This window comes from Callorhinchus milii, unplaced genomic scaffold, assembly GCF_018977255.1.
Source record: "Callorhinchus milii isolate IMCB2004 unplaced genomic scaffold, IMCB_Cmil_1.0 Scaffold1, whole genome shotgun sequence".
Classification (NCBI taxonomy): Eukaryota; Metazoa; Chordata; class Chondrichthyes; order Chimaeriformes; family Callorhinchidae; genus Callorhinchus; species Callorhinchus milii.
This window is the reverse complement of record NW_024704742.1, coordinates 51,081,436-51,102,608: the sequence shown is the minus strand read 5'-3', so window position 1 is coordinate 51,102,608 and position 21,173 is coordinate 51,081,436. Positions and strand designations below refer to the sequence as shown.

At 39.7% G+C, this 21,173-nt stretch overlaps 1 protein-coding gene across 1 annotated transcript in view; it reads left to right on the top strand.

Moving 5' to 3' along the window:
* The window catches only part of fryl (furry homolog, like), a 164,999-nt gene extending 151,448 nt beyond the window's left edge, over nt 1-13,551 (top strand). The window contains exons 59-62 of the mRNA XM_007892728.2: nt 5,075-5,092; nt 8,947-9,057; nt 9,676-9,872; nt 11,418-13,551. Of these exons, the coding sequence (XP_007890919.1) occupies nt 5,075-5,092; nt 8,947-9,057; nt 9,676-9,872; nt 11,418-11,676 (585 nt within the window). The 3' untranslated portion in view covers nt 11,677-13,551. The remainder of the gene's footprint in view (nt 1-5,074; nt 5,093-8,946; nt 9,058-9,675; nt 9,873-11,417) is intronic.
* Nucleotides 13,552-21,173: the final 7,622 nt, after the last annotated feature.

Below are 21,173 nucleotides of genomic sequence, written 5' to 3'. Positions count from 1 at the left end.
AACAGATGGCTCTTAAACAATGTTATTTAATGCAGTTATTATGACTTTCAATCAGTTAATCATTCTGTATTTTGTAAATATTGTTAAGCATGTTCTAGTCTTCTTGGCAGTTTGAAAAAAAGTGACTCCACTGTTTAATATTATGCTGCTGCCTAAGAAAACAATAGTTGACTTATATAATCTTTCACTGTTGTTCTATTGAGCTGTTCAGGCTTCACCCAATTATATAGGAGAACAATCAGTCTGTGCGTGACTTACATTTACCCTGTTTCACTTTCTGTCTATCATCGTAAATGAAGTAACCAGCGTTTTTATTAGTGGACAAACTGGTTCTTACATTGTTGTGACTTGTTTTCAATCTGTTCTATATTTACCTTGATGTCTCTGAACATGAGGGCTCCAGCTAGAAAAACATTGCAAAAACATTTTAAATATTAGGATTGATTTCATCTTGACGAATATCTTCAAAATCAGTTTTGATCTAGATATGAAATTAGCAACAATAAATTACATTTTGATAGTGCCTATCCTCGTTGGTAGGACTTCCCAAGGCATGGGCAGTGAAGGTTTTGTATCCAAGATGGGGGTTGGAAACAAGAGGGGTAGAGGGCAAGGGGAGATGACTGAGGGCGTGGTCAAAGAGGAAGATCTTGAGACCAGCCTTGAAGGAGGCAAGGGAGGTTGTGAGACAAAAGCACAGAGGAATAGAGTTCCAGAGGGTGGGGGCAGAAAGGCTGAAGGTCTGACCACTGATGGTGGGGGACAAAGTGAGGGGTATGGAATAGGCCAGTGCCTGCCGAGCTGAGGGAGCGGGCAGTTTTGCAACGTTTTATCAGGTTGCAGAGGTAGGGAGGAGCAAGACCGAGTCCTCTGCTCCATAATCAGCGCCCGTGCCTTCAGCCACTACACCCCGAGGCTCTGGAACTCCTTCCTCACTCCCTTCGCCTCGATCGTTTCTCTCCCACTTTCAGGTCTCGGCTGAAGACCTTTCTTTTCAACCGCGCCTTTGGTCACCTTCCTCCCGCTCCCCCTGGCTCGGCCCTGGGATCCATTACTGTGAAGCGCTCTGAGACACTGTCCGGCATGGAGGGCGCCAAGTTGTTGTTGTTTTTGACTGGAAGCCTTTAAGAGTGCGGACGAGGATCTAGAACTTGATCATCAGGGGGATGTGGAGCCAGTGGAGGATGGGGGTGATGGGGTCACTGAGCCTGGTGTGGAAGAGGACACGAGCTGCAGAGTTATGAATAATCTGCATCTTGTGGAGGGAAGAGTTGGGGAGTTATCATAGTCAAGCCTGGATGTGATGAAAGCATGGATGAGGGCCTTGGGGGCCTGAGGGGAGAGTTAGCGGCGGAGGCGGGCAATGTTGCAGAGGTGGCGAAGGCAGAAAGCATATGGCACAGATGTCGGCTTTAAAGGACGGTTGAGGTCAAACAAGACACTAAAGTTCCATCCTAGCTCAGTGAGGTGGAATATGCATCTTTGAATAGTGATGCAATCAGCACCTGAGGTGAAAAGGCCCTGATGGGAGCTAAGCAGGAGAGCCTTGCTCTTGTCGACATTCAAATGGAGAAAGTTGGCAATCCGCTTAGCACATAACTAGTCACAATTTTTGTAAGTATTAACAATGTAAAATTGATCGGATAACTTGTCATAAGATCTCGTCTGGCATCGCAAAGGTCTTCCACCCTATTCTGTGACTGATGCGGGCACTTGGCGGAGGTTGGGCGCTCATGCTCAGATGCATCACAGAGGTCTCTGGCCTATTGAAGGGCCATACTGTCGCCCTAAATCACTAATCCAAATTGCAGTCGTCACATTTCACTACATTTTATGAAAGTTTATTAAAATATTCTCATCATGGTCGAATGGCAAAACAACGGGACAAATGTTGAGCATGAGACGAGAGAGACTGAAAGTAATAGTCTTTTCTGTCTTGTACATTCAAACGTTCCTTTATGCAAGTCACGTGATACATTTTTGCTGGGAAATTCAGCTGAGATTTACAATACAGTAAAAAATACTATTTGTCAATTGCAGAAGAAAAGTGTGCCAAATACTTTACGGTTAGAGCAATGCTGCTTCAAATGCCTGATCATTACTGTTCTTCATTGGAAGCTATGCTTTTAGTGATCACAAGGCTCAGTCAGTGTATCACACATTGAATCCTGGTAATTCACCCTTTTCTTCCATACTTCAGGCGCTGACAGCCCTGTAGCTCAGTGGTTAGAGAACTCGCCTTGCAAGTGAGATACCTGGGTTCAATTCCAGGCAGGGTGAAACCTTGGGCAAGTTCGACCCTCAACTGTCCTTCATCCCCCACATCCGTGCCATGGCCCGCTCTGCTTTTCCCCATCTCCGCAACATTGCCCAACTCCGCCAATGTCTCACATCATACGCCGCCAAAACCCTCATCCACGGATTCATCACATCCAGGATCAACTATGCAAACTCCCTGTCGGCCTCCCCAACTCTTCCCTCCACTGACTGCAGATCATCCAAAACTCTGCAATCCGTGACCTCCCGCACCAGTCTCTGTGACCCTCATCCTCGCCCGTCTCCATGGCTTCCCATTACTCAGAGGATACAGTTCAAGATCCTTGTCCTCCTTTCAAGACCTCCACGGCCTTGCTCCATCCTACCTCTGTGACATCCTAACCCCCAACCATCCTGCTCACTCCCTCTGCTCAGCGGGCTCTGGCCTGCTTCACGTCCCTCGACTTGCCCTCCCCACCCTCTGGAACGCTATCCCACAGTCCCTCCGCCTCGCCCCTCCCTTGCCTCCTTCAAGACCCTCCTCTTCAACCATGCCTTCGATCACCATTCTACCCCTACCCTCCCCGCCCTCCACCCTTCCTGAACCCAACCACCAGCTTGGGTTCGGATCCCTGAATATCCAGCATCTTGGGACGTCCTCCTGATGTGAAAGGCGCTATACAACTGTAATTTGTTGCTGCTGTTAAAAAGAAATTTTGAGTGAGGACAGAGGTCAGTGGGGTCTCCCTATGATTGAACTGGATAATAGTTAGGCAGTCCTACCTAGATAAATGCTGCACTGTTACCTTTTTTAGAATGGTAGTCTAACAGGAATTCTTCTTACTGTTCAAGCTGCTGTTGTATTTTTGTTACATGATGGAAAAATATATTTATCATATTCTATTTGTATGGTGCTAACATTGTGTTGCTTCTATGTATTCTTATCATTTTCTAACACTAAACATCTAACTTGCTAAAATGCAGGCTTTTTATATCATTTATGTTTAAATATTGAATTTTGCAGTCAAAATGAAGGTATTGATTTATAATAATAATAATTCTTGCATTTAATATAGTGCCTTATCATGTGTTGAGACGTCTCAAAGCGCTTCACAGAACATACTGTAAAGTGAATTGACTATATTTTGTGGACAAAACACGGCAGCCAATTATGTACAGCCCCTCTCGAATCTTTAGGCATAGACTTTTACATTACAGATTAAATTATAGGAAGTATTTTGAAAATTTGATTTTTTTTAGAAATTAAACTCAATCCTTAAATGTAACAAATAAGAGTAGCTTGTTGTCCTTGGATAACGAACCTAAAATATTGATGCAATAAGGAATCTAAATATTATTCTGTTTTGTTGGTAACATAAAGATATGTTTGTGACAGAGTTTTGCAAGGGAATTGTGATCAATAAGGTTTTAAAAAGTAAACGTGTACTTTTTAAGCTCTTCAAACTATTTCAATGCCTATGTGATTTACTGAGCTCTTATTATGAAGCTGATATGGATGGCCACCACTATATTCTGTATCATTTTTATTGGAAGAATCCACATGAAACTGCAATTTTGTGCCGAATTATGCATTGTTCATGGCTCTGCAAAAGAATTGCCTAGAGTCTAGAGTTGACTGTATTTTTTAAAAAGTCTGTAAAGGACATCAGTGTATGTGGAATTCAGGGTAGAAACAGAGAGGAAAATTTTAATAACGTCCACAACAACAACAAGATTGCATTTATAGAGCGCCCTTCATGCCGGGAGGACGTCCCAAGGCACTGGACAGTTGGGTCGGGACCCGAGCAGGGGGGAAATGGTCAGGGTGAGGGGAGGGAGGGAGCGAGGAGGGGGTAGAGAGTCGAGAGGGGAGCTTAAGGCACGGTTGAAGAGAAAAAGAGAAAGAGACAATGCAGCAGATAGACCTCTAAAATTGGCCTTAGGTTAGGGAAGAGAAAGTCAAGCCAATCCTGATCCAACATTGCAAAGTGTTTTGTAAATTAATTAATCAGAACTGAAGTGACTAATAATCCTTGCAATTGTTATTTAATTAATTTTGCATGTCACCCTAGCTTAGTTGGTAGCCCTCTTAATCTTTGAGTCAGAAAGTTGTGGATTCAAACCCCACGTCAGGATTTCCAATTTACATAGTCTAGGCTGGCACTCCAGTGCATTGCTAGGGCGTATGTTGCATTGTCGGAGGTGCCTTTGCCTAAAATGTTAATCCGAGGCCCCACTGCCTGTCCAGGTGGACATTAAGGATCCCAAGGTACTATGAGAAAAGAGACGGGAGTTTCTCCAGGTGTCCTGGCCAACAACCCCCAAATAAAATTGGTCACTCACTTCATGGCTGTTTGTAGAACATTGGTGTATGCAAATGGACCACCGCATTTACCTACAAATACACAATCACTGTACTTTGCAGTTGATTTTCTGATATGCTGTTAGACATCGTCCTAGCGTAAAATTTGCGTTAAATACATCCCAGAAACAACTTTGCGAACTTGTAGAATTGTAAAAATTATCACAGTACCTCTGAAGAACATTATCTCTGTTATATATTTGAAACTTCATGTGGAGAAATGTCTGATCTATGTTTTAATTGATGAAATCCTATGAAGTGAGCAAATGTGGTGGCCACATTAAAAATCCTATCAACAGAATTGTGAATTTTGATTCTAGCTGGAGCTCTGATAAAATGGTACATTTGTTCTGACATTAACACTGGGACATCTTTTACCCTGTTTGGAAATGTAACTGTCACTAATTATTGATCTTTTTTTTCCTTCTTTTGTGACCTGCTCACCTTCTTGCTTAGCAAATGGAAGTTCTAGCAGTAAGTGATGGTTCTTGACTTCTAGACATATTAACAGTGTCTGAAACAAGCTGACCTTCATTTGTCGCATAATATTTGTAACTCAGCCAAGTGTCTCTCATTAATCATATGTGTATGTAGATGTTTGTGAACATAGCCTTAAAAGTATGTCATGTGCTTCCATCTGTCTGAGAATGTCATTGTACATCATCTTGTAGTCTTTCATGTACTTGATTACTAAAGCAAAGTCATTGTTTAATATCAATGTAAATTCTGCTTAATTTGGGTTCAGCTATACTGTACTAATACAACTAAATGAGTTATTATTCAGCATTCGAGTACATTCTGAGGTAAATGTAAATGTATTTACCTCAGGATGTGCTTGACCAAATTGTTATATGAAACTATGTGGATTGCCAATAATACATGGTAAATCATTTGATCTTAAAACTCTCTTATGCCTAAATCTGTTGAATTTCCCAGTATTGGGTCCAATTATCATGCATACAGAAACTTCTACATTTAGTGTATCAAAGTCACAGAATCAAGTTAGTTTTATTCTCAGATATATAAAACTTGCCAAAGTAATGCTTTTGATGTATAAGCAGAGAATGGAGAAAAGTAGACAGTAAATCATGTTACTGTTGAAAATTATTCTATTTTCTCACTGTCAGTGTTGGGTTGTCTTGCATATTCCTATTGCAATGATAAGTTTAATGATCCACGTTTCCAATTTTTGGAATATAGGAATATACCCATACATTGCAACTTTAATAAAATATATGTACTGTATTGGAAATAGTGGCTTTAAATGTACACATCAAATCACCATTTTGACAGTGATACTTAATATTTGATATGAGAGGTTTTTTTTCAGGTAGTGATTACCGTTAGAATGTTTTGCATAAATTTGGTATTGAAACTGTGTGGTTAAATATGCTACGACAAAGTCATACATGACACATTATAGAAACACACAGTAATAAAATAAGCAAAAACACCACACATTTTTATCGTCTTAAAGTATTTTTAACACAGTTTCCAAATAGGATGCTGCCATTCCACCAAATAAAGTATTTAAGTGATAATTTCTTAAACATTCCAGGACTATATTTTAATAAACCAAGCTTTATTGTAGCAGAATATAGCTGTAATTCAGTTTTCTAACATTTTGCCATTGGGCTGCATCTATTCTTATTTTACAACAAAGTATTTAATTTTAAAACAATTTTCCTAAATTTGTCTGTTCGTAGGAAGAAGAAATTATTTTGTTGCTTGTTCATGTACTGCTGTAAATGTGTTTGTGTAAAGATGTTATCAGTATTGCAAAAGGAGGAGGAAAAGGACTATCCCAATAACTGGACCAGTGAGTTTAACGTCAGTAGGCAGAACAATGCTGGAATCCAGCATTAAGGGTTCAGTAAGTGCACACTAGAATCAATATAAATTAACTTGGGAAGGTCAGCATGGCTTTGTGAAAGGTCGATTATGTCAAACTAACCTAATAGAGGCTTTTTGATAGAATCCCCAAGGTGATAGATAGAGAGGGATCAATGGATGTCATCTACGTGGACTGCAGAAGGCATTTAATAAGGAATCCTGGATAAGATTTATCAGCTAAATTAAGGCAGTGGAACTTGAGTGGAGCGACCATGTGGATAAGAAATTATTTGGGAAGTAGAAGGAAGCGATTTAGGAATAAGCTTGGCAGAGTAGTTTCCGTTCATCCCCCACGTTTGGTCAGTGAAATGTTTAGTTGAAAAAATTATATATATTATATTATACCTAGATGTTGGAAAATAATGCAGTACAAGTTCAAGAGCATTAAGTAAATAAAGTGAAGTATGGAAAAAAGTAAAAAATTGATAAAGAATGTAGATGGATTGGAGATGTAAGTAGGTAGAATGATAGCAGATACAGAAAGATGACATGCAAATAGTGATTTGATCAATAGGTTGCAGAAAGAAGGGATTTTGATGTTCAATGTCCATAGACCTGAAAGAAATGATCTTGTAGAAGTTAATCTTTCTAATCTGACCTTGGACATTGTGTTTAATGTTTGAGAGGAAATTGATTTGAATCTTCTGGAATATGATTTTATCGGTGAGGTTTAATTTGCAACATTCAAATTTTGCTTTTTTATGTTGCTGGCTTTTGCAATTTGCAATTAACCATTTTGTGAATCTTGCACATTGAACAGCTTATGCTACTTGCAAACCAGATTTTACAATGAGTGCATCGGTTTCAGTCTGTCAAGTTTGAATCCTATATGTGAATGTTAGAGCAAATAATATCTTTTGTTTTCTTTTGTAAGCATAGAACATAATTATTGGATTCCCGTTGAACATACAGAAAGATGGGAAGTTCTGTAACTTTCATTAGTTCATGGTCGATCTTGTCAAATCCCCAGTTGAAAATGTTTGCTGGCTCAGCACATATCAGTGTTAATCAGGATCTGTATAAAGGATTGTGGCATTCCCAGCTTAATTGCAATTGACAATGATCATTTCCCAGGGCCAAGTGTTTATTTAAGATTAAGGTACATTTCTAGAAATGCAATCACTCCTTAAAACACTTTCAACCAAGAATCCATTGCTGTAGATTGTGTTTGTTTTTGCAACTTATACAAGGACTGAGGTGTTAAAACTTAAGTGACTGAAGATCTGTCATATCAAACATGAGAAAATACCTTTTGAGTATTGCCTAATTACTAAAAGAAACTTGACTAATAATGTCACAAAGCACAAGTTGCAACCTTATTTTAAAACATTCAGGTTTAAAATAAGTACAAATATATAATAAACAAATGTTGACTGGAGGCTTGGGATTATAAAGTAAACTATTTTGTTTCGGCTACAGATAATAATAATCATTGCATTTGATGTAGCACTTTATCAGGTTGTTTAGTGTCTCAAAGCACTTCAAAGCTAGGTTCAACCATACATCCCTCAATGTGGGCTTCATAATACACTTAGTCAGTTGTTTATCTTATAATCCTTTTCTGATGTATGCTTTAGCTGCAATTAATCACTCAAATGAACTTGGCATTTTAGACATTTTATCAGCTAACTGTCAGACTAGTACCTGGCATCCACAAATAGGGAATGGCACATTATGAATGTCAGCTCAAAGGTGTGATCAACGATTATTGGGTGGAGTGGATTGGTGATGTTTTTCTAAATATTATCATTTTAAATAATCTGTTAATAATGGCCTGAATTGTCATGGCAATACCAATGTTTTTTTTGTAAGATTAGCCTGTGGCTTAATTTTGCAGACTTGGCATAGTGGTAATGATTTTTAGTGCAGTTTAATTTGCTTTTTTAACTTGACAGTGTACACTTACCAGAGAACCCCATTATATAGGCCTTCTGTTTAGCATGGCCTTGTGTAGAGGCTGTTGTCCTGTGGACCAGTTGCACTTACACCTGGCTTCTGGTGCTAAATAATGGATGACTTCTACCAGGTTGTGGTTGACATTTCTGCCATTAATGTTGCCCGGTGCACATTGTATACAGCAAGTGTTATTGACATCACTTCACAGAGTGACATCAGTGGCATAGTGAGTAGGCACAGGATGCGATCGTTGTCAGCTGCACTTGCAATGCACAGTGCACAGGACATGACATCAGCAGCAACCTGATCACCCTATATTTAGCCAGTTGTTAGCCCTTTGCTTATTATTGAACCCAAAGGACCACATTATGATATGGTTTCCTGTAGCAGGAGACATTTCCTCCCTATAATTAATGAGTATCCATCTTTATTATTTCATATTACGTTGCAGAAACCTGACTATGATTTATCTTCAACTGATATTGTGTGCATTAAAACAGCAGCTCACTAATTTATCTACCCTTAATGTTTAACTTTAGGAGCTGGAGCTGTGTCGAAGGCTTTACAAACTGCATTTTCAACTACTTCTCTTATACCAAGCTTATTGCAAGCTCATCAGTCAAGTGGATACAATCAAGCAAGAGCCTGAGGTAAACCAGCATTTTCCTTTTTTTGAGGAAAAGCCTTGATTAATGTTGTTATTTAGGTAGAATACCTAGTGGCAGGCTCCACTGGCTCCCCATCACCAAACGGATCGACTTCAAGATCCTCACACTCGTGTTCAAAACCATTCACTCTCTGGCACCCCCTCATCGGAGGTCGTGCTTTCAGCCTCTACGCCCCGAAACTCTGTAACACTCTCCCTCAATCCCTCCGCCTTGCCCCTCTTTCCCCTTTTTCAAGCCCTACCTGAAAACCTTCCACATTGACCGTGCTTAAGGTCACACACACCCACCCCGACTCAGAGTCAGGCTCTGCCACTGTTAAGCGCTCTGAGATGCTACTCTGTGTGGAGCGCACTCTATAAGTGCAAATTGTTGTTGTAGAATATAAATTGAAATAAGACAGCACTGCTAATGGCTCTGGTTTTGGCCTGGGCAGTTTGTGAGATATGGTGGTTGATCCACCCTATCTGACTCCTGTACAGGACAATCCTATGCTCTTGTTCACTTAAAGCTTTCTCACTTATATATTAATAGGTAACTGTTATCTACTTCTATATTACTCAGGTGATAAAAATCAGTTTTCTTATTTTCACTTGTTTTCAGGTGATAAATATGTCTGAAGAACTGGCACAGCTGGAAGCCAGCTTGAAAGAGGCAGAACGTACAGCAGAAAGCAACAATGAGGATATTGACATACCTGAGGCCCTCCAGACATGCACAGAAACTGCCATTCACTCTCTTATTGAGACTTTGAGAAACAAGGAATTCATGTCTGCACTGGCTCAGGTCAAGGCATTCAGGTAATTTATAGATGGCTTCAATAGGCCTTTATTTGATTAAATTCCATCAGCATTAACAGCAACAGATACAGATAAATTAACAAATGGACCTGTTTCCAAAACGTAATGGTGGCACCCCAAGGTCTTTATGTAGATGCATTAAAGAGTGGCTTTGTATAGCACGTGCCAAAATATAAATCCTCCTTTGTACCATTTTCTTTCTTAAATGTATTTCTGATAAATTAATTTTGGATTGTGTTTTGTACCAGCTGTCTGGGCCAGTATTTATGAGGCACATTATGTCTATGACCTTGGAGAGACTGGTAGTTTATTGAATGTTTCCAGCAAGATCCATTAATGACGCAACAAAATAATATTTAATATTAATTTTATGTGAGTGATTTACAATACAATATAAATTACAATAGTTATTTGTATAGCGCCTTTCACGTTGAGAGGACATCCCAAGGCGCTGGAACTCGTTGTTAATGCAAAAATACCTTTTTCAAATTACTTGATTGGTCAAGTTTGTGGCCAATTTACACAGATTGAAGCAATGCTACATTTCTTCAACAAGATCAATTCAAGCATTTATCTGCCACATCGGACCAAACAATTTCTAATAAAGTGGAATATTAAACCAAGGCATCCTTTGCATTCAAGTCCATTTTAAGTAAATACTAATTACACAGGAATAAGAGTAGGCCATGCAGCCCCTCAAGCATGTTCCACCGTTCTATTAAATCATGACTGATCTGTTCCTTAACTCCAGTCGCCTGCCTTTGCCCCATATCCCCACAAATATATGGTCAATTCACTTTACAGTCTATTCTGTGAAGCTCTTTGAGACGTCTAGAAGACGTGAAAAGCGCTATATCAAATGCAAGGATTATTATTATTATCCTTTGTTACCCTTACCTAACAAATATAGATTGATATGACATGGAAACAATCCATTCGGCCTGTGTAGTGTCAGTGTCTATACACAATCCCCACTCTTCCTGTTCCACTGGCTCATATCCCTGTATCCCTTATGTAAGCAACAAGTTTTCTCTTCAATACATTGATTTTTTTTTCAACCACGACTCGTGGAAAAGAGTTCCACATTTTCACCATCCTCTCCATTCCTCCTAAATTCATTATTAGGTCAACTACTCACAATTTTAGATTTATGCCCCCGCTTTTTGGATTCATCAACAAGTGGAAACAGTCTATCAACATTCACTTTATTGAATCCTTTCATAACCTTTATTATAACCTCTTATCACATCCCTCTCAACTGACTTCAGTCTAGAGAGAAAGGACCGACCTGTTCAATCTCACTTATCTCTGGTATATCCTTGTAAATCTATGTTTTCCAATTGGTAAAATATCACCCCAGTGACTGACATGGGAAGGAAAAGAGCAGAATCCCACAATTAATCTTGCTGTTGGGAGCGGGAGGGGGAGGAATGTAATTAAACATTGAATTTAAACACGAGTTTCACTGCTATATATGGAGTATGGTTAGCCATTCAAATGATTATAAATGAAGACGTGTGTGATTTTCTTTATTTCTATCTGCAGATCTGTCTGGCCCAGTGATATATTTGGAAATGATGAAGATGACCCAGTTCAGACCCTTCTGCACATCTATTTCCGCCATCAGACACTAGGCCAAACTGGCAGCTTTGCGGTAGTAGGCTCTAACCAAGACCCGTCGAAGGTTTGTTCCAAACTAATGGAATTGAATCTGCAGATTCGGGAGTCGCTCCGAACAGTCCAATCTTACCAACTCCTCGCAAAGGCCTCACCTTCAGCGGATGTTGTCAGTACTGGATTCTAAAGTACAACAATGGCCTCTCCAGAATATTCATCCATTTCAGTGTTAGTCAGAGTTCTGTTCACTATTAACCCCGACTGTCATATTGGCTCCTATTTGCTTTTCAAGCATTCTGCAGACTGCATCTATTTATATGAATACACCGAGGCACGTGAAGAAGAAGCCAGATGTTAAACATAAACAGCCTATTATTTCAGCATTGTATTAAAATTCCGGAGTGAGTGGTTGCTGTACAGAACTAATCAACAGCTGTTTGAGGCAAGTTGCTCCACGTGCCAGGTGTACAAGATTGACTACAGCCATCGTCATGCTTATATTGCAATTATTACACATACGCAATTAATTCTGCAAGAAAACAGCATGAAAGGACGGGGACATGTATTCTTCATTTTCTGAAGACAAGCTAGCTGGAAGACTTCCTTGTATTGATGTACAGTAATAACATTAGCAGGTGGAATGATGCTAAAATCATCTGGGAAATGGCTTTTGGCTGATTGACCTGCAAGGCTTCCTGGTCTATCTATAAATATTATATATAATATATAAATAATATAAGAGTAAATAAAGCCATTAAATATTTGAACTTTTTGCTTTCGTAGAATGTGTGGACAAATATCTAATCATAAACTAAACAGCAAATCTCCTACATGGACAAGTATACCAACTATGGTCACTTTCCATGTGGTAAAGATTATATGTAAGGATTGAAAATTTGATGTATACAAAATTGCAGGCTTGCAGTTATTCTAAAAATGTTTATGATTTATAAAGTCTCTGAAAGCATGCCTGATTTTTTTTCAGAATAAATTTATTTTTTATTAGAACTAATGTGATCCATGGTATGCTGTAGTATATCTTATGCAGATTTAGGATATTTGACAGGTATAATTTAAACTGAGTTTAACTGTAAAACTAATCACGCATCTGTTTTTTTGTTTACTGTTCAGAGATCATTTGCTTTTCTCTGATCAGTAGTTATGTTATAAATACCAGTGGTATCTAACCAAAAATACATGCCTGTAGGGACTTAAAACTGAGTTGCAAAAGGATAAACTGCTGTGTCCCAGCAGCTTTCATTAGAAGTCAGAAAAATAACTTATTTTACTCTGTAAATATTTTAGACCTGTATAGTGTAAAATCAGTATTGTTTTTTCTTGTACATTTGTGCAATGCACTGTTATATGAGAATAGGTGTATAAAAGTAATGCAAAAAAAACACAAAAATGTACTGGTAATGAGTCTTTATCTGCTGTCTATGCAGTCTATGAATTCACAACAACTCTGAGAACAGATGCTATTTTGTCTGCTCCACATGTATTCTTCCACAGAAGTTCAACTTCAGGACCATTCATTATTGGGAAAGAAAGTCAAAGACTGAACACATAATATGTGTTACACTCAAAAGGACTAATATATTGATACCCTTCAGATTTAGAATACTTTGTGAACTTTGTTCACAGCAGGTTGCTTTCTGTGGGGAAAGAAATGAATGTAAAACCACCCATTGGTGATGTACCTGCCTCTGTTTGCTGGGAATGACCCTGCTTATTATATGCATCTATCCTATCCACTGTGATTTTTATTGGGCTCTGTACCATAGAGCATAGAATGTACTGTTGAATTATTAGCATTTGCCTTTTGAGAAAGTGAACTGTAGACCAGAAATAATTGTGATGAATTGTATGAGTTTAAGGCACTGTGCACGCTATCAGACTGCAAACAGTAGTTAATATAATTTAAAGCTCTGTAACCAGTCATAGCAAATTAACAAATCACTGTAATCATTCTTCAACAATGATAAATTATTTTGTTGGCAGTTCTGGATGTTTTTAAATATTTAAAGGATATGCTTAATCACTGAGGTTTTCTCAGTTTATATATTTTGGTGTGTTATTTTATGCCCATCAAGATGAACAATCTTAATGTTGCGAAAATGGAACAGGTTTTCTTTCACTTTTTTCGCACCAAATTTGATACAAACACTCGTCCTTCATATAAGATGCATGGTAAAGCAAATTACTCTGAAAGAGTACTTCTTCCTCATAATAATAATAATTATTATTAGTAAAACAGACATTTTGAGTATATATGGACCTATATCAAATGCAAGGATTAATATTAGTACTAGCAAATGGTAATAATAGTAAATAGGAAGTCTCAATAATAATAATAATAATTATTATAATAAATATTATTATTATCTTCCTCATTCCAAGCATCCGCTGGGTTTCGGTACATGAAAATTTGGGAAGAGACAAAAAAAATTGGAAGCACATTGGGATCTAATATGCATGTATTTCTAACAGGATTCCTTAACGAGGAAACCGGGTGGGGACTGCTTCTGGTAAATAGATTACATCAGAGTGGAGTTCCCACATGATATTTCCTTATTGAGGAATCCTATTAGAAATTGCTGCATGTTAGATCCGAATGTCACTTTAAAATGTTGTTGAGGGACAGCAACTTCCCTCCCCCCGGGCACTATATGGGCATATTGCCCTAAAAGTTTCCGTTTGGTTTTCCCTACCTGTAAAAGCATTTTAAAAAAAAGATCTTCAGTAACAACAGTGTCCATTTGCTCTTTCTTCACGTATATTTACAATGCCTCATTATAATTTTTAATGCTTTCAGTTTGTTGGGTGAGTTATTGTGTTGACTGAGATCCTGCCATTAAATTTAAAATGTCAGCGTTCCATCAGAACCAACCGTTGTCTCCCACATCACTGAAGTGGTTAAAGCACTCGTCTCACAAGCGAGAGACCTGGGTTCGATTCCCTGCACGGCGAAATGTTGGACAAGTTTCCTTACTCTACAAGCCTCTGTTTACCTAGCAGTAAGTAGGAACCCGGCTGTTAGTTGATTGGCGGATCGCTTTTCCGGGGGTAATAATTCCTTAAAAAAAAATAATAAATTGGTCACTTCAATACACAACTGTTTGTTGGACACTGCTGTGTGCAATTGGCTGCCGTGTTTCGCCCACAAAATAATATACAGTCAATTCACCTTACAGTATATTCTGTGAAGTGCTTTGATACGTCTCGAAGATGTAATAATGCACTGCATCAAATACAAGGATTATTATACATTGTAAATTCTTTAACAACAACTTGCGCCCTTCGCGTAGGAAAGAGTCCTGTAGCGCTTCACAGTGGTGGAGTATGACAATAAGCCAAGGGGAGAGGGGTACAATGATACCATGTTATCCTATACCGTCTTTAAGCACTTCACTCAATGTCATCCCGTATCATCTTTACACATTTCCAGCTGGATCTATACAATAGCTGACACCTATAGCAATGGCTTCAATACAAATAGAATTCTAGCCGAGGCTCTCTGCCTCAGCAATTATTCTTATTGGCTTCAGTGCATGAAGTTACCCTTGTCTGGCTCCAAATCGTAGCCAGAAACTATTGGATCAGCCAGATTCTATCCATTCAAAAAATCCAGGCTTCTTCATCGTCACTGCCTCAGGACCTGTTGCTACTTGAAGCATCATCTTAGGCATCCTCAGCTCCTGAGGGAGTGACTGAAGTTGTCACCAGCTGGAGACTGACTTCAGGACTGAATCCACTGTGCTGGTAAGGATATTATTGGATCTGATTGGACCCCACCTCCCCTATCCCTTTGCTGTCAGTTTTAATTTTTAATCTATACCAACAAGACTGCCCAACACTTGGATGCCAAAATGGCAGTGAAGAAAAAATAGAACTCATCCAATACCTCTGAATTGCTGCGGCTGTGACACACTAGCTGACTCGAGACATCCATTTAAAAAACATAGTCAAAATCCTAATGTTGTGAATCTCTGAACGTTTATTGATGGCTGTTAAGGACAGGAGGGAATGGCTCTACTGAGTGTAAGGTTTGGTGAGTCCTAATCAGTCGTCGAACTGTTCAAAGGTACTAACAACTCTCACATGGATCTTGGAGCTGGAATATACATTCCAGATAAAATTTAACTATTCCCATAGCTTCCAGTTTGATCATGAAGGTTTCATGAGGCACTGGGTCAAAGACCTTTTGGAAATCGATGAACGCAACTTGGGTTTCCCCTGAGCCTTATGACATTCTGTAATCTCATGCAGGCCACAACCTGGCCCATTCCTGATGAGAACGGAAGCCAGCCTGCTCCTTTTAAAACCACAAATTTCCAGTGCATCCGATACACGTGCAGTGATTATCTGAAGCACCACTTTAAAAGCCACTGAAATCAGTGAGATTCCTCAGTAGTTCTTGTCTGACTGAGGGAGAAACCACAATTACACTCTGTATCACTGACAGATTGCATGCCTTAGAGAGAATTCTGTGGACCAGGTCTAGAGGGCAGCTATCAGGCGAGTTGGCAGAACCAAAGCGCTAGCAATACTTGGGTGAATGACTCATCAGGATCTTTGGTACAGTTCCACTGTTCTGGGAAATTGTACACTTGGATCTCATGAATAGACCTGTTGAATATTAATAGCAAAAGTACAATTTTGTGCTGCCATAAAATGAATTTTGCAACAGCAAGCAAGGATTCCTTTTACTGTTTTTTTGTAATCCCAAAGAAAAAGTTGTTAGTATCTGAGGTGCTGATTATCACATCAGCATATACTTCAGGAGCTTCCATACAATTTTCTTGACTGACACTGATAATACATGTCTCCCTTTTAAGATCCAGTACTAATATAAGGAATAACTGGGCTTAATGAAAGTGGGTTGTAGATGTGTCCCATTTCACACTACCATTTCAAATGAGTTGTCTTTAAACAGATTACAGTCTGTCACTAAGCCGAGGGGAGGGAGGAGACCATAAGTCGAAGAGGAAGGTTTTCAGTTGTGATATAAAAGGGGAAGAAGGGAGCAAGGTGGAGGGATTGAGGGAGATATCTCCAAAGCTTCAGGGTGTAGTGGCTGAAACAACAACAATTTGCATTTATATAGCACCCTCCACGCAGGGTAGTATCTCATATCGCTTAAAGCGCAGTCACCGATGGTGAAGTGGAGGGGACGATGGTCAAACAGGAGGCAAGAGCCAGCTGAGCAGAGGCAGCAAATTGTGGAGTGGGAGAAAGGAGATGAGAAAGGTAGAGAGGTGCCAGGAAGTGAAGGGATTTGTAGACGAGTGAGAGGATCTTGAAATTGAACTGTTCTACAACAGGGAGTCTGGCGAGAACTGGTGTGATGGGGGTACGTGGTTTAGCGTGGGTGAGAATACGAACGGCAGAGTTCTGAATCAGTTGTAGTTTGTGGGTTGTGGAGCTGAGAAGACTGGTGAGGAGGGCATTGGTATAGTCGAGGCACAAGGCGTGGATGAGGGTTTCGGCTGTGTTGAAGGTAAGGTACGGTCGGAGGTGGACAATGTGACACAATGTGATCATATCCCCTCTCAACCTTTAGAGGGTCAAAGAAAAAGGCCCCAGTCTATCAAGCCGTTCTCTATAACTGCATGGTGTCATTCCAGGCAACATCTGGTGAGTCTCCTCTCAACAACATCCAGCGCCTTAACATCTTTTCCTGTAATGAGGAGCCCAAAACTGCACACAGTATTCGAACTGTGGACTGGTAATCATTTTGTACAGAATTAACATTACCGCATTCGATGCTCTAGTTTTCCATCTATAAATCCCAAGGTTCCGCAAGCTTTTTAATGGCCTTATCCACTTGCGGCACTGCTTTTAGTGACTGTGAATCTACTCCTGGATCCCTTTATTCTACCCCTTTAAAATTTGCCCTTTAAGTTATAGGCTCTTCCTATTTTTTTTCTCCTGAAATGAACTACCTCGCACTTTCTTTCATTGAACTCCGTCCTCCATTTGTCTGCCATTCAGGCATCCTATCAATATCTACAATACATCTATTGCATGTCCCTCATCAACCATTTTTATTATCCCCCTCAAAAATTATAATTAGGTTTATCAAACAGTTTTATGTTACCCCTTTCACATCTGGAACTTGTCCCAAATAGCTTAACAGAATGGCCTGAGCACCTGAGCTGGGGGGTGGAACCGAGTGGGGGGTGGGAGGGGAAATTTGATGACAGCAATGTTAAAGAGGAAGGTCTTGAGTGAAGGATGAGATGTTAAACCAAGATCCCTGCTGCCTGTTCAGGTGGCACTTATTATCCCGATGGCCTAGCCAACAATTTCCCAAACCAAATCGGTCACTCACTCCATGGCTGATTTCGCTCAAAAATACACAGTCAATTCACTTTACAGTATATTCTTTGAAACATCTAGCAGATGTGAAAAATGCTATATCAAATGCAAGGATTATTATTATATTATGGCTGTTTGTGTGCAATTGTACTGCCACATTTGCCTACAAATACAGTGCACAGTCACTCCATTTCACAGTAAATCCAAAAGGATAAGACTATACCAAATGCAAGGATTATTATGATTATAGTATCAACTGTAAGGATTATTATTACTTATGTTACACTACATGATGGGTGCTATGAATGCAAGTTGCTTTAAATAACAGGGACAAGACCATATGGAAGTTGTATGGCTTCTCTTTTCATAGTGGTCAGGCAAATTGTTATTTGTTTGCTACGAATTACCCAATCACTGGACTTTACAGTATATGCTGTGAATCGCTTTGTCCTCTCAACATGATGTCCTCCTGATGTGAAGTCGCTCTTTCAAACGTAAGCATCATTATTATACATGCAAGTTATTGATAGTTATTCCTCTGATTTCCTCCATAGAGTGAAAAGTGCAAAGATGATTCCAACAGTGCTGAGCTGCGCGACATGGAAGGTTTTAAGCTCTTGTCCAGTCCAAGCTGAGTTAACTAATCTCAGCATTTTAGGACATGTCCTCGTATTGAAAGTGCTCTCTGATCTTGCAGCCTTGCAGAAGGAACCCGTTCGCTCCACAATCAGCTCAGGTTTTCCACCCATATTGGATGTAATTCCCAGACAGTTTGGCTGCTCTAAAGTGACATCAGTTAGAGTAAGATATAACTCTATCTGGCACTCCATCCCTCTGACTCATTTCCCGTCTCCCCATCTCAAAATATACCTCTATGACTGTGCTTTCAGTCCCAGATAAGAGTGCTGACACATCCAGCCGGGCTATAACATCAACGGCTAGAAATCTATCCAGTGGTGTTTCTCTTATACATTTTATACTTTCTGATACTGTGAATTTTATCTGCTCATATCTAGCTTTATGGAAGGGGTATAGAAAATGAATCTGAAACTTAAATGTAGTTATCTTACTTTGACCCTTGGCTACATCTACCTTGAAGATGGAGGTGGGGAGGAACTCCATCCTGCAGTCGCTCCGTCTCACCTCCTCCCTTGCCACCTTCAAGACCCACCTCAAGACCCTTCTCTTTGACCATGCTTTCGATCTCCCTGCTTCCCCGCCTGCCCTCTCCCACCCTCAGCTCAGGTCCATAACTCTGTCTGTCCAACATGTAGGGACATCCTCCCAACATGAAAGGCGCTATAAAATTTAATTTTGTTGTTGTATCCCGAGATATTATTTTCTAGTGGAAATCTATCTAATTTGTTCTTGAAACAAGCAACATTGTCTGCTTCCACTGTCTCAGTTTAGATTTAATATTTTATTGATAAATCCTGTAATTTGCACAAATGGACTTGTTAGTTACTTCTCTTGTTGTCAATTTCAAACCCTATTTCTTTAAGTGATTGTTTCTGTTGAGAGGCAGACACCAGCTTTCTTATCAGGACAAAAATATTTCAAAAGCTGACAAAACAACTTAACAGAGATGGTTGACACACAATGGAATGCCTTTTCAAATGATTTCATTCACTCCTAGCTATGTAAACATTGTAAGTATTAAACAAATAAAATAATATGTAGCCTGGCTCTTGCTTCTGAGTCAGAAGGTTGTGCGTTCAAGGTCCACATTGGGGGTTACAGTAAATCCTATGAAGCACTTTGAGATGTCCTCCTGATGTGAAAGGCACATATCAAATGCAAATTTTTTTTATTGTAAAATGTAACTTGTTGACATTTTACCTATTAAATCATTAACAAGGATATGGGTGTACCTATGAAACTGATTTACTGTGACTAACTGTAAAGCCAGCAAATGAAGCAAACATACTTTTGCACTTAGCTCAAGGTGACTTAGCATTTTGCTGATGGTGCCGTGCTCTGCTCCCAGCTTGCACGATCGACTGTTTTCCTTACTATTCTTTCAATACTGATACTTTCCATGCAATTCTAACACCTAGTAACCCTATAATCAACATAGATAATGGTGGGCTTGGATACCCAGCATGGTAGGGGTGGGGGGGTGACCATATGCAGAATCGAAGACACAAACTTAAGGTGGGATTTAAAGCCAAATGGGTAGGGGCGAGGCCGAGGAATAGAGACAGCGAGTTCCAGAGGTGAGGGACAAAGTGACTGAAAGCTCAGCCACCAATGGTGGCATGGAGGGGATGCTAGCAGGCCAGTGTTATGAGTGGAGGGGTGAGCAGATCAGGGAGAGTGGGAGGTGCTAGGGCACAGAGGGGTTTATATGTGAGGATAAGGACCTTGAAGTCAATCCATTGAGAGGAAGTCAATGGACCTGGCAAGGATATAGTGATCAGCATGCAGAGTTTAGTGTGGATGAAGATGCGTTTGGCACGGTTTTGGATTAGATGGATCTTGTAAGCAGACCAGCGACAAGTGCATTTAAGAAATCAAGGCGGGAGGTGATAAGTGAATAATGGTTTTGGCTTTATTTAATATGCATTTGATTATAGCATCTTATTACCTCTTTAAGATATCTCAAAGCACATCACAGAAGATAATGTAAATTGATTGTATATTTTGTGCGTGAAATATAGCAGCCAATTGCACAAGGCAGTGGATTGAGTGACCAAATTATTATTTTTTTTGAAGGGATTATTACCCCCAGAAAAGCAATTTGCCAATCGACTAACAATCTCTGGGTTCCTACATACTGCCAGATAAAAAGAGATGTCTGGAGTAAGAAAAGTTGCCCAAGGTTTCACCCCACCAAGGAATTGAACCCAGATCCTTTTGCCTGTGTGGCAAGTTCTCTAACCACTTAGCTACAGGACTCCACATTTGATGTGAAGTAGGGGCAGAGGTCAGAAATGTGGCAGAGGTGAAGAAAAGCAGTCTTTGTCATGCACCAAACGTAAGGAAAGAAAACTGACAATCGAACCAGATAAATAATTAAACCAGACACCAAACGTAAGGAAAGAAAACTGACAATCGAACCAGATAAATAATTAAACCAGACACCAAGGCTGCACACTATCCCAACACACACACTGGCTTCCCAAGCAAAATCTACAGTGTACTAGCTGTACCTGTTGCAGCTTCGCTTTCAACCAAAGGATCCAATATGGAATGTAGATCGACACACAGACAGACATTTCATCTTTATCTATACTCGTCTCCTGTAGGAGGACTCCTTTTGGGAGGACTCAGCGCTTTAAAAATGTAATTTTGTTGTTGCCGTAACTTAGCTTTGTCTGTGTTCTTTATTTTGTTCCTGCCACTTGGCTATGTGCATGTTCT